We start from the raw sequence: 11,234 nt of genomic DNA, 5'->3' as shown, positions 1-11,234 counted from the left end.
GGGTGGGGGGTTTGTTTTTTAATTTTGGGGGCTAGAAGCATTGTTCCTTACTTTTTTTTATTTAAAAATTGATAACTCGTCAAAAGGAGCATACACTTGTCGCTGTAGTATACAAATATTATAGAAGAGAAATCTATAATTAACATTATTCATTGTTTATAGTTTCCTTTTATCTACAAGTACGTTATTGCTAGGTCTTAATAACCTGATTGATGTTAAAATTATCTCTGACGACATTAAGGTATTTACCGAGAAAAAAAAAATAGGTCTATTTTTCTAATCGTACAAGTTTAAATACTTTTTTGCCGCCGGAGATAATTTTGATACCAATCAAATTATTGTGTACTGTTTTCAACACCAATTTGATAAGGAAAATGACTTAAGGACCCAAAATATGCGGACCAAGAGAGGGGACAGGTGAGGTGTTCCCTCCCTATTGCATAATGAGTTAGCATAGCCAACTCATTATGCAATAGGGAGGGGACACCTCACCTGTCCCCTCCATTGATTCCATATTTTGGGTCCCCGTAGCAACACTCATTTGATAATTTAGTCTTATTGGAAGGATTGATTACCATGAAATTGAAAGCAGTATCATCATTGTAGCATTTTAGTACTTTCGTCGTAGAAACACTCGGAGATATTCGCATGACACCCGTCATTGAAAGTTTATTTATGCCTCTAATTAATCACTTATTAGTTGGGAACTAATTGTGATTAGAGAGATCATCAAAAAAAGGTCAAAATAATAGGCCAAAGGCGGTGGGCCTTTTCTGAAAATGGGAGTGAGCTACTGTCGCAATGTTGGGCTGTTGCTTGCTTGTTTTGAGGAAGCACATGAGTTTATCGTTGGGTCTGAGCTCAGGGCCCACTTGTTCGGTCCTTGGAAAAAGAACGAACAAGGTTTTGTCTTAATTTGAACTCTGTATGTTTTCTTCCGCTTTGTTCTAATAACGCCTCCCTCAAATTGGAAGGCTTGACTCGTGCTTTGTGTGTTCGTAGCGAGTGAATGAAGGGTTGTTCGCCCATAATCATCTTAAAATCTATTCTATATTCAAACTATTAAATTTCAAAGCGGGGAGTAAAATGACAAGAATATCGCACAGTAACCGCTTTTGTCACACCAGACGTATGTTATAATTAGCAAAATACAAATTTGTGGGGGGCAAATCTAGAAATAAGGTAGATACGAGGGGGTATATATCAAAAAAAAAAAAAATTACCCATGTAAATTCAAATAAAAAGTAGCTGTCACTTTGCTTGCGTGCTCCAAATTGAAATTGGTGTGATACACCTCACACAGAGCGTCCTTCAGCGGGAGAACTTTTCAGTGAAGCAGGACAAGAGCAAGGCCCAGTTTGACCGGAACTTAATTAACTTGGGGAAGTGTTTCATGCTCTGTATGGGCTCGGCTTTGGATCCTTTTTGCACAGTAACCGCTCACATGCATGCATAATGCGTTGGCAGAGCTTTTATTGTGGATTTTTCCATTTCGGTGAAAATTTAATTTTTTTGAATAACTGCACCCCTTTCAATTCTACGGCCCATATTTAGATTTCATAGACTTCAATGGTAACATTTGGTAGCTGTTGGAAATTTGGGCAACTGTGAAAGGAAAGGCCTATGTTACCATACTAGGTCATATTGGTCAATGACTAGTCTGAGCTTAATTCCAAGAAATGTAGAATTGACAAAAAAAATTAAAAAAAATAAAAGATAATTAAATATCCACAGTTCGCCGGATGTCGCACCAAAATATCCAAAATTCAAAATCTGACGATTATATATCCAGAGTTTCTAAAATTTGTACTTACCAAATGTAATACAAAGGTATAAATTTCACTTCGGAAATTCTCATGCGACACTCAGTTGCTATTCTTAAAATATCTTAAACTTAATTTTTGTTAATCTATTATTAAACCGCTCAAAATCCTACTTCAAATCTACTCTAATTTTATATTAAAATAGGATATTGACGAGTTTAACAATATATTTAATAAAAAATAAGGATTAAAATGCTCTAAAAGTAGAATGCGAGTGTCCCCTGATAATTTTCGGGACGAAATCCTCATGTTTGCATGGATATTAAAGTTCAAGTTTTAGAAACATAATGGATAACTTATATGATCTCATTCACTCCAAAGGAGAGTTCCTTGGAACTGCTAAACAGAGAATTATTTGGCAATCTCTGTTTCCAACTACATGTTGGTGCATATGGCATGCACGAAACAACAGGGTCTTTCACAATGTACCACCTAGTGTCGAAAGTATTATTAACTCTTCGGTTCACTTTATCAATGAATGGACATGCTCATCCTCAGGGAAAGCTACAAAAACTCTCAAGCTAGCAGCAATGAAGCTAGCAATGAAAGGACAAGAACTCATATCAGTTCCAATATTGAGCAGCCCAGAGTGAAGGCAGGAAGCTTAGACAGTGCAAGAACAAGATGATACAGGACAGATGCAACTAGACGAAGAGGCAAGAAGACCTCGCATATCATCTGTCAGGCCAAGTTTTTCTATTTTGCGTGTATATATTTGTTTTGATGGTTTTCGGGGGTAGAAACTCACTTTTCTCCCCCCCTCCTTTTGGTCATGTGACCGGCTTTGGTCCACAATTATATCAGTGTTGTGGTGAATGACGGCTAGGGTCCTCTCGTCACCCTCATTGATGTAAATTTGTTGGAGGTCTCATGTTCCAATTTGGGAGAAATGTTATGTTTCTACTCCAAATTTTATAGGACACCACATCGTGCCCATCTCTTTATATATGAATGAAATGAACATGGATTTTCTCTTGTTTTCCGCTAAAAAAAAGTTTTAAAGACTTTAGCGTATATAAGCGCTGCTAAAAAAGGTTAGTATATAAGTGCAAATTTTAAAAACTTTAGGGTGTGTAATTGCTAACAAAAACAAGTGAGAGCATATAAGTGCAAAGTAGAGGAAACTATAGGGTATTTTATACGAGAAGCAAAGTCTTGATGGGTCCAGAAATTTCTCATATCCGTTCACTTGCAGTACTCGAAGATACACTGATCAGCGTCTATGCGAGGAGGGACATTGTTGGGGCGTAGTTGTTTCCAGGCCACATGTAGAGGATAGCAAATAGATGAGGGAACATAATGCAGAGAGAAAAAGACACATGAATCAAAACTTTCTTATGGTGTAAGGTTGGCTTAGTAGACCTGTACTTGACTCGCAACAAATGAAGTTAAACCAGACGGAATGAATTTTAGCCAAAAATTGGTGAGAATCGTTGTTGATTTGAAAATGGATCATGCAAGCCAACGAATTTTTAAGACAAGCACACGTTATGCTATGCGAAAGAGAAGTAACCGAGACACACAAAGATATGCACATAAGTAAGGAAGTGCTAGAAGCAGAAGTAAGAAAAAGCAATGTAAAATCTCAGTCAAAAGACTCGTAACAAGTGAAGTATGGCAAATTTTATGGAGACGGTGAAAAACATAATAGAGAGAGCCTCTAAATTGATGGGGAAAAAAATTTATGCTTTCAACCGGCCAAGTTTCCTTACATTTTGTTATAGCACACGTATATATTTCCACAACATGTATGCATGACCGAGGAAAGGACCGTCCGTTAATAACTGACATGTACTGATTTCAGGAATGAGATACATGGGGGGAAAAACTTCTAACTGTATACATCTGGTCAGAGAAAAACCTTCGCTGCATCGGGCCTCTGGCAGAAAACAAATTTCCACGAAAATGCAATACATATCTTATCTGCATATATCTATAGAAAAAAAGAAGACACAAAAAATGACAAATTGCAAGAGAGTGAGCCTTTGCATTTTGACAGTTAGTTTTGTAGAATTGTTCTGAGTGTGAGTACACCTTTGACGAAAGTACCTGTTCGAGCTCACATTCTGTCGTATTAGTATCCAAATACATTGCTGTTCCAGAAGTTGCAAAAATGGAAGCCCCAAAGCCTCAAAATATGTATATCGTACATCCAAACTCTTTACAATCAGTTGGCCCCTTCTCTTGTAGTTGTGGACTCAGGGATTTTTTGCCTCACAAATTGGCCTTTTATCCTCGGTCGCTGCTCAGCAAGTTTTTTCCTACTATAATATCTAACCTGTCAGGGGGAAAAACAATGTTAAAAATAACGGATATTCTTTACCCCAAAGAAAGTAGTTGATACCCATTTAAAAGAAATATATACCAATAAACAGAAGATTTCCAGAACTCTGAAGCAATTTACTGCAAGTATGCAAATGGTTCATGCTTACGCATAGATGTTCCAGTCCTAGAACCCAAATGTTTGTCCGAGCAGGAGAGTTTATTTTAGCTAACATATTCTTCATTGTCTCTTTAATTGTAATATTGTATTGTTGTAAAACTGTTAATTTTACAATCACTTGATGCATGAGTGACTAAAATCTGATATGCATAACTTTTTGTTTATATGCAATGCAAAACATATTAGTCGAAATGAACAAAGTGAATCAAGTAAGTTGATTGCGTATGATGTAGTGTTGAAGGTGTTTCCTTAGATTGAATCTAAGGTGCCACCTTAGGAACACTTTCCCCTGCTCTAATATATAGCATATATAGCATATATAACAGTTCTTGTGTGTGCATGTGTGCACGTGTATACATACACACAGACACCACTACACCACTAGCACCAAAGCCATTCATATATATCAAACAGTGATGACCTGCATAGTAGAATTTGTCTTCACCTAGATCAGAGAGAAATTCCCCATCTCTGTCTGAAGTAAGTTTTGAATCTATGACCACTCATGTCACAATCAAGTACATTTTTCAAACTCTCATCAAGTTCCTGTGACTCTGATTGATAGTTAAGCGTTTTAGAACTATAAAATTTAACTTTAAAGTCTGCTAGACGACCAAAAAAAGAATCAGATAAAATATAAAGTTTGACATCAACAAAACTTATCACACCTGAAACTTAAACTGCAAATGGAATTGGAAAGGAGAAAATTACTAATTACCTTTTTCTCAAAACATCTGTCTTTCCGCTTCAAGCGGAATTTCATCAAGGCAGCTTCACGACGAGAACGGTCACAGTCCGAAAACTTCCTGTTGCAGTTCTGCACACCACTCTCATTCCCACTTTCTAGAGCAATTCCTGCATTTCCAGCTACATCCTGGCTACAGCTACCACTCTGGTAAGCTTGTTCCAGGTTATTGCACAACTCTTTCGAATCACCCGGTTCAGACATGTCAATTTCTTGTCTCCCGTTATGAGGGTGATCAGTTATTACATGGGAATATGTTTGATGATTGTTATGATGGACAGAATGATGAGAAGATGGAAACTGAGTTGTGGATCTCTCAGCTAAACTCTGTAGTGCCTCTATAGGTTTTGGATAGAATACTGGCATACCTCCATAACCTGCACATAAGCTCTGATAAGGTATTGCACCAACAGGAACTGGTACCGGTATGAAACCAAATGGTGATGTGGGGCAATGAAGAACAGTGTCCTTCGTAGTGGATGTGTGACCAGCAGGATCATTGTCTTCTGGCTGAGAAGGCAGGCTAGCAACCTTCTTGTCAGTGGATGAGATCTGAAAATAGACCATGGTTTCGCCTTCCTTGCCCTGATGAGATGACAGTGTCATCTCAGTATGAGAGAGTTGTGTGTTCTTTTCATTATTGACCACATTATTGCTTATAAGGGAATAGTTTTTGACACATTCACTTGTTTTGACACATAAATCTGAAGAAGCTGACTTATGAAAAGAAGGGATCGTCTTCTCTCCATACCTGAAAAGGGAGATGACTATCTTAGAAATGTGTGCTTAAGAAGGAAACTTAAAAGGCCCTATTAACAATTCAGGCCCACCACACAAGCACAGTAATATAAATTTAAAAAAAATCCATAAGTTTTTTCGCTATTATTGGTCGAAACATTGCGGTTCGACAATGATTACAAAAAATTAACATGTCAGAGGCAAAGGCCTTCATACATTTGAATCAACATATGAAATATTCATCAGCTTTCGATTTCCTTATATTTCAGCTGCGAGTGATGTCTATTGTCATCATGTTTTATGGTGAAAAGTGAAAACAGTCTAAAATATTATTTAACTATTTTTTCTATTTCAAAAATATAATTTGATATCATAAATAGAAGAATCCTAATACATCTATTGCGTATCCATGAATGTTAAGAAGCGTCGGAAGATCATCCAAAAGAGTGTTTGAAATGAAATACATAAAGTAAACTTTAGAATGCATGTACATAATGTAGGTAATTCTGTATTTTCAAAAATATGCATATAGAGAGAATTCCTCAAAATAATTACCTCGAAAAGGCTGAGGAGACAGAATGTTGTAAGACATGCTTTCCTTTCAGCTCTGGTTGTACACAGCTAGCAGACTGAGGTCTCCTCATAGAGAGTTCCCATAAAGGCGAAGGGCCAATATTTGATGTCCCATTTACATAAGAAGGTTTTGCAATTTCATGTGATCCATCTTTCAATAGAACATCCCTTTTCAAAAGAGCATAATTACATAGTCCATTAGATACTGGCTCAACAAAGACCATCATGTTCTGCATAGACTCGTTTGGAGCATTCTTCTGACTGTGGGATCTAGGATCATCATTGTTGTCATTGGTATACTTTACAGCATCCAAAATTTCCTCCCTGTTTGAGGAAATATTGTGAGGTTGGTTCTTTTCTTGACCTACATTAGCCATCGAAATTTCTTGAATGGGTAAAGTTGTCCTAACAAGCTTATCTGCAAGGGAAAGATGAAAATATTCAATTGCCTAGATGATCTGCACTTTGAAGGAAGAAAGCCTAAAATTTGCTTACAGTCTCCTGCATTGCCAACATTGTCCATCTTCGATCCACTTGCTCCAATTGTTGTATCTTTAGCAGAAAAGTCTGGGTTGCGCTCCCTCTTACTGGTACACCTATCTTCAACTCGAGGAGGTTCTTCATGCTTCTGTGTGCTTTCAATTTCTATATCTTGTTTACTACCTGAACTCTACTCACACCAATCCAAAAAAAGTAAAAAATTAAGACCTAACAAATAGCCAATAGCATAAACTTATATCTATTGCTACTTGCTAGTTGTCAAGATGTAGGCTCACCAGATACATGTAATTCATAGATCGGTAGCAGTTTGTACAGTCACGTGCTTACCTGAGCATCACTTTGTTGATCGCTGTTTTCCCCGGTCTTGGATATGCCACCAACATTTGCACTAATTTGATTGCTGGCAGTATTGTTCTCTGATGCATTCATGTCTCTGTTCGCCTGCATGAAGAATATAACAATTCAAGCCAGAGCATGAAGTAACCTATCCAAATGTAATGAAAGGAAGTATATAATGCAAGGTACAAGTCGGGATAACATACACAATGCCTCCTCCAAACATGCTGCCACAGGTTTCGCAGCTCATTTTTTCTAACTGGCTTCACAAGAAAATCTACAGCACCCTTTAACATGCACTTAAGTACCACATTAACGGAGTCATGGGTAGACATCACTGCAAGAAAAGATATTAGATCCATCAGAGCGGAGACCCGTGAGAACTACTCATTTTCTGTTTGAGTCAATCAAGTAGGGAGTAAGTAGTCCACGTAAAGATGAAGCCAGAAAACAGCTTAATGTTCACGAGGCACCGCAGTCACAGGGACACACGGTGCTATGTTTTCTATGTTAACAAAGAATAAAATGTTAGCCTTGACAGCAAGTATTTTTCTTCTCCGTTTAAAATACTCATAAAGTACATACTTATAGCAATCTGGTAGTTCATTATTAGCCTCTATTTCATAATTTCTGCTCTATGTTGAAAGAGAGAAAAAGAAAACATCAACAGCATTTCATGTTGCAGCTCAAAAAATTCTAGCAGGATAAACAGGTGTCTGTTGGAATAATAAACTTGAACTACCGCATGATTTGGAACTTTGATTAGTATGTCTTATTATTTTATTTTCCAAATCAGCTACTCATTTTCCACAGTAGAGAGAAGAGCAATCTAAGAGATCATTCATTTCCTCCTTTCCTCGTTTCCGGGCTCGAAATTTCCCAACATGGCTTTGGTATTATTCTAAGTATTAATTAGCCCTCAAATTCTTCGAACGTAAGTAGCTAGAACAACTACACCAATATGAAAGCAAGATTAACTGCGTTCTGCCTTCAAATTCAATCAATTTTTCAGCTTTCGTATCAGTAATCACTGTTCACTGTGAATTCGCAGTTGCCGATCTTCGCCAACCGAACTTCTCTACTCCAAATTCATCTTAAAAAACAGATGAATGGAGACAACTCGATTGAGAAAACACGAAGACGTAATTATCAATCAAATAACCGAAGTAAACTTACTGATAACGGGAATATTCTTGCACTCTTCAGAGCCCATGATCTTCGTCAGGAGCCCGATCCCCGACAGCGAAGGCGTCGCAACTTCGGTCAGCACCAGATCGAACCCGTACCGCTTCTCCTTCATCACCTCCCAAGCCTTCATCCCGTCGGCGACCCCCGCGACTTCAAGCAAATTACACAAAAACCCCAGCCTCAGCATCGAAAATTCCCCCAACCAAAAAAAAATTCAAAAAAAAAACGTAACGATAATAGAAAATCGAGGTCGAAGCTACCTCGGTAATTGCACTTCCGGAGCAAAGCGGTGACGATCTGGCGGGTCGAGTCGTCGCCCTCGACGAGGAGCACCCGCAGCGATCTGCTCATCGCGTGCGGATCACGTGACGAGGCCTCCGCCGCCGGCGATCTCTCTGATTCTGCTTCGTTCTCCGCCATCGAAGAGAGAGAAAGTAGAGAGAGAGAGAGAGAGAGAATGAAGAGGGGGGAAGGAGAGGGGGAAAAGGCTAATCCGTGGCCAAGCCGACTTCGAGAGAGGGGGGAGAGGGAAAATATCTGATCGCCTCGGGTGCCACGTCAGCAACGAGCCTACGTGGGCCTCCCGCAGACCACTGTCGCTCTTTTTCCTCCACCCGACCGCCAGCGGGCCAGATATTTTCTCCGCGCGCAACTCGGCCGCACCTTTGTTCTCTCGGGGGTTTTTTGGTATCGGCCCCTTGAGTCTTTAGCGTTTTGAAATAAGCCCCTCAGTGAAATTGTTATCCAATCCCTCAGTGAAATTGTTTTCGGAGCAATATTCCATTTAAGTTAACACCAAACTAGACACTTTCTTTTAGGGGGTGTTTGTTTCAAATCCTATAATTTTAGGATATGGATTTTACTATGGGATATGAAATCTATAGGTGTTTTGTTATGAGTTGAGATTTCTAAAATATTGTTTGTTTTATTAATATTTTGGGATTTAGAATACTACAATTTATAATATTTTGTTTGTTTCAAGCTCAAATTGTAGCATTACCAAATGCCAAAATTTTATAACATGATGAATATGCTATCTTGATGAGGCTACCATCCAGAAAAAGACAAATTTGGGATTTGTCAAATCCTCTCTAATTGAGAGGTAAGCACACACATTTATAGGATTTGTCAAAATCCAATTGAGAGGATTTGGCGAATTCTAAAAATTGAGCACTTTTTGAACTTTTGGGATTCAATATTCTAAAAAATTTCTTAAAACAAACATCATATATAGAATCCTAAAATACAAAAAAAAAACTCATTTTTTGATCCCAAAACTTGTAATCCATAGCAAATGTCAAAATTTTTGGTGAAACAAACACCCCATTACCAAAAAATGTTAAGCCATGGATTTTGAGATCTGAGACTTTGTTTACGCCTGTTTCTTTAAACTCCATTTTCCAAATGCTTTGGCATTTAAGGGATTAAACATTAAACAAGTAGGGGGACTAATATGTGTACAAAGTTAATTTTATTCTTCTTCTTTTTTTTATAGTTGGTGCTCACCTGAAAATGTGACCGATTAAAAGGACCAAGGGGAACTTTTGAGTTGGTTAGGCACTAATATCGAGGGGTCGCCATCGGTGAAAGAAAGCGATGCTTCGCAATTAAAGGTTTGCTAATTGGCTAATTAGCTAGCCGCGTGTTGACAGTTTAGAGACGGGATGGTGTTAAAAATGATGCACAGCTTGGAGTTATGTTCTGAGATTGAGAGGGAAGAAATTTTTTCCAAATACCCAAAGTATGAGACTAGCATGGGAAAAAGTAAGGTGTCTCCTTTCTATTGCATAATGAGCTGGTCATCACCTCACATGTCCCCGTCCTATTGCATAATGTGCTGGCTATCATTAATGATGACCAGCTCATTATGCAATAGGAGGGAGACACCTCACATGTCTTCTCTGTTGGTCCCAAATTTTGGGTGCCTGTATCAAAGCTCAGGAGGGAAGCCATGAACTATGGGCCTTGAAATGCTGAGTGTTGAACGTGACCATGAACCGGAGCCCAACATTAATGGTAATTATGGAGGGCCGTCTTAGACTAATATATGGGTCTCTATGGGTAAAGCATAAATTGTTTTGCATTTCATTTCCTTAGCATCTCAATCACAACCTTTTTGTCTCAATGTGACACAATGTTCACTGACCAATTTTTTTGTCCTTGACTTTTGTGTAAACTGTGAATAGAGCCTTTCCTCATTCATATGGGCCGCGAACTGGGAATGTTAGGACCAAGAGATTAATGGGCTGGACATTCCCGATAACTTCCAGCATTATGGAGGCCCATGCAGACTAGTTTTGCGTGAGTAGTTGGAGCCAGCATAAATTATCAAACGTAAAAAGGATTTCACAATAATTACCCTATATACCCCTATAAATTATAAATAAATAAATAAATACAGTTATGTAATTTCCGTGACTTAATCCCATCAATATCAGCACCTTCCACTTCTTTGGGGATTGCTTGCATCTTTCACGAAAGCACCTAGAAATCTCAAATTTGCAGGATTGCCCTCCTCTCTCTCTCTCTCTTTATATACCCCTGCTACCCACTGCTTAACCCTAAAAAATTCCCCAGATCTTTATCTTCAATAATTTCTCTCCTCTCTCTCTCTCTCTCTCTCTCTCTCACATCCCCGATGCAGCCAAACGGCAATCCCCGCTATAACAAACTCGGCGTCGTCGCCGACGATACTAAAAACCCTAGCCCTAATGGCGACTATCCTGACGGAAAATTCGTTGCCGTAGTTGTCGCCGCTTTCATCTTCGCGGTGGTCGGCCTCGTCGCTTTCTTAGAGTGGCTCTCTTACCACCCTGATTTCCCTGATTTCTCCGTCTCGAGCTTCGAGGTCTCCGGCTTCAACCTCTCCTCCGATTCTCTCACCTCC

The 11,234-nt window shown here is 38.8% G+C and overlaps 1 protein-coding gene across 2 annotated transcripts; it reads right to left on the bottom strand.

The window, feature by feature from the left end:
* On the bottom strand, positions 3,595-8,856 carry LOC109824066 (two-component response regulator-like APRR3). Of its 2 annotated transcripts, XR_002242546.1 has the most exons (9): positions 8,608-8,856; positions 8,336-8,497; positions 7,366-7,496; positions 7,151-7,264; positions 6,818-6,992; positions 6,305-6,740; positions 4,985-5,762; positions 3,873-4,101; positions 3,595-3,756 (listed from the first exon to the last, which is right to left on the bottom strand). XR_002242546.1 is itself a non-coding variant. In XM_020390586.1 (8 exons), the coding sequence occupies exons 1-8, from the start codon at positions 8,765-8,767 to the stop codon at positions 3,991-3,993; spliced, it is 2,067 nt and encodes a 688-aa protein (XP_020246175.1). In that variant the 5' UTR covers positions 8,768-8,856; the 3' UTR covers positions 3,595-3,990. The 2 variants fall into 2 exon arrangements, 1 of the variants encoding a protein (XP_020246175.1); XM_020390586.1 differs by having other exon boundaries at positions 3,595-4,101.

This window comes from Asparagus officinalis, chromosome 9 (assembly GCF_001876935.1).
Source record: "Asparagus officinalis chromosome 9, Aspof.V1, whole genome shotgun sequence".
Classification (NCBI taxonomy): Eukaryota; Viridiplantae; Streptophyta; class Magnoliopsida; order Asparagales; family Asparagaceae; genus Asparagus; species Asparagus officinalis.
The sequence above is the reverse complement of the archived record's forward strand: the minus strand, read 5'-3'. Positions and strand labels throughout refer to the sequence as shown.

Excerpts from the sequence above, each read along its gene's own strand:
- LOC109824066 (XM_020390586.1), bottom strand. The coding sequence starts at position 8,767 with ATGGCGGAGAACGAAGCAGAATCAGAGAGATCGCCGGCGGCGGAGGCC. Across the intron at positions 6,741-6,817 it reads TGTTGGCAATGCAGGAGACT|ATAAGCTTGTTAGGACAACT; the intron begins GTAAGCAAATTT and ends TTTCCCTTGCAG. Across the intron at positions 4,102-4,984 it reads ACAGATGTTTTGAGAAAAAG|GTTAGATATTATAGTAGGAA; the intron begins GTAATTAGTAAT and ends TCCCCCTGACAG.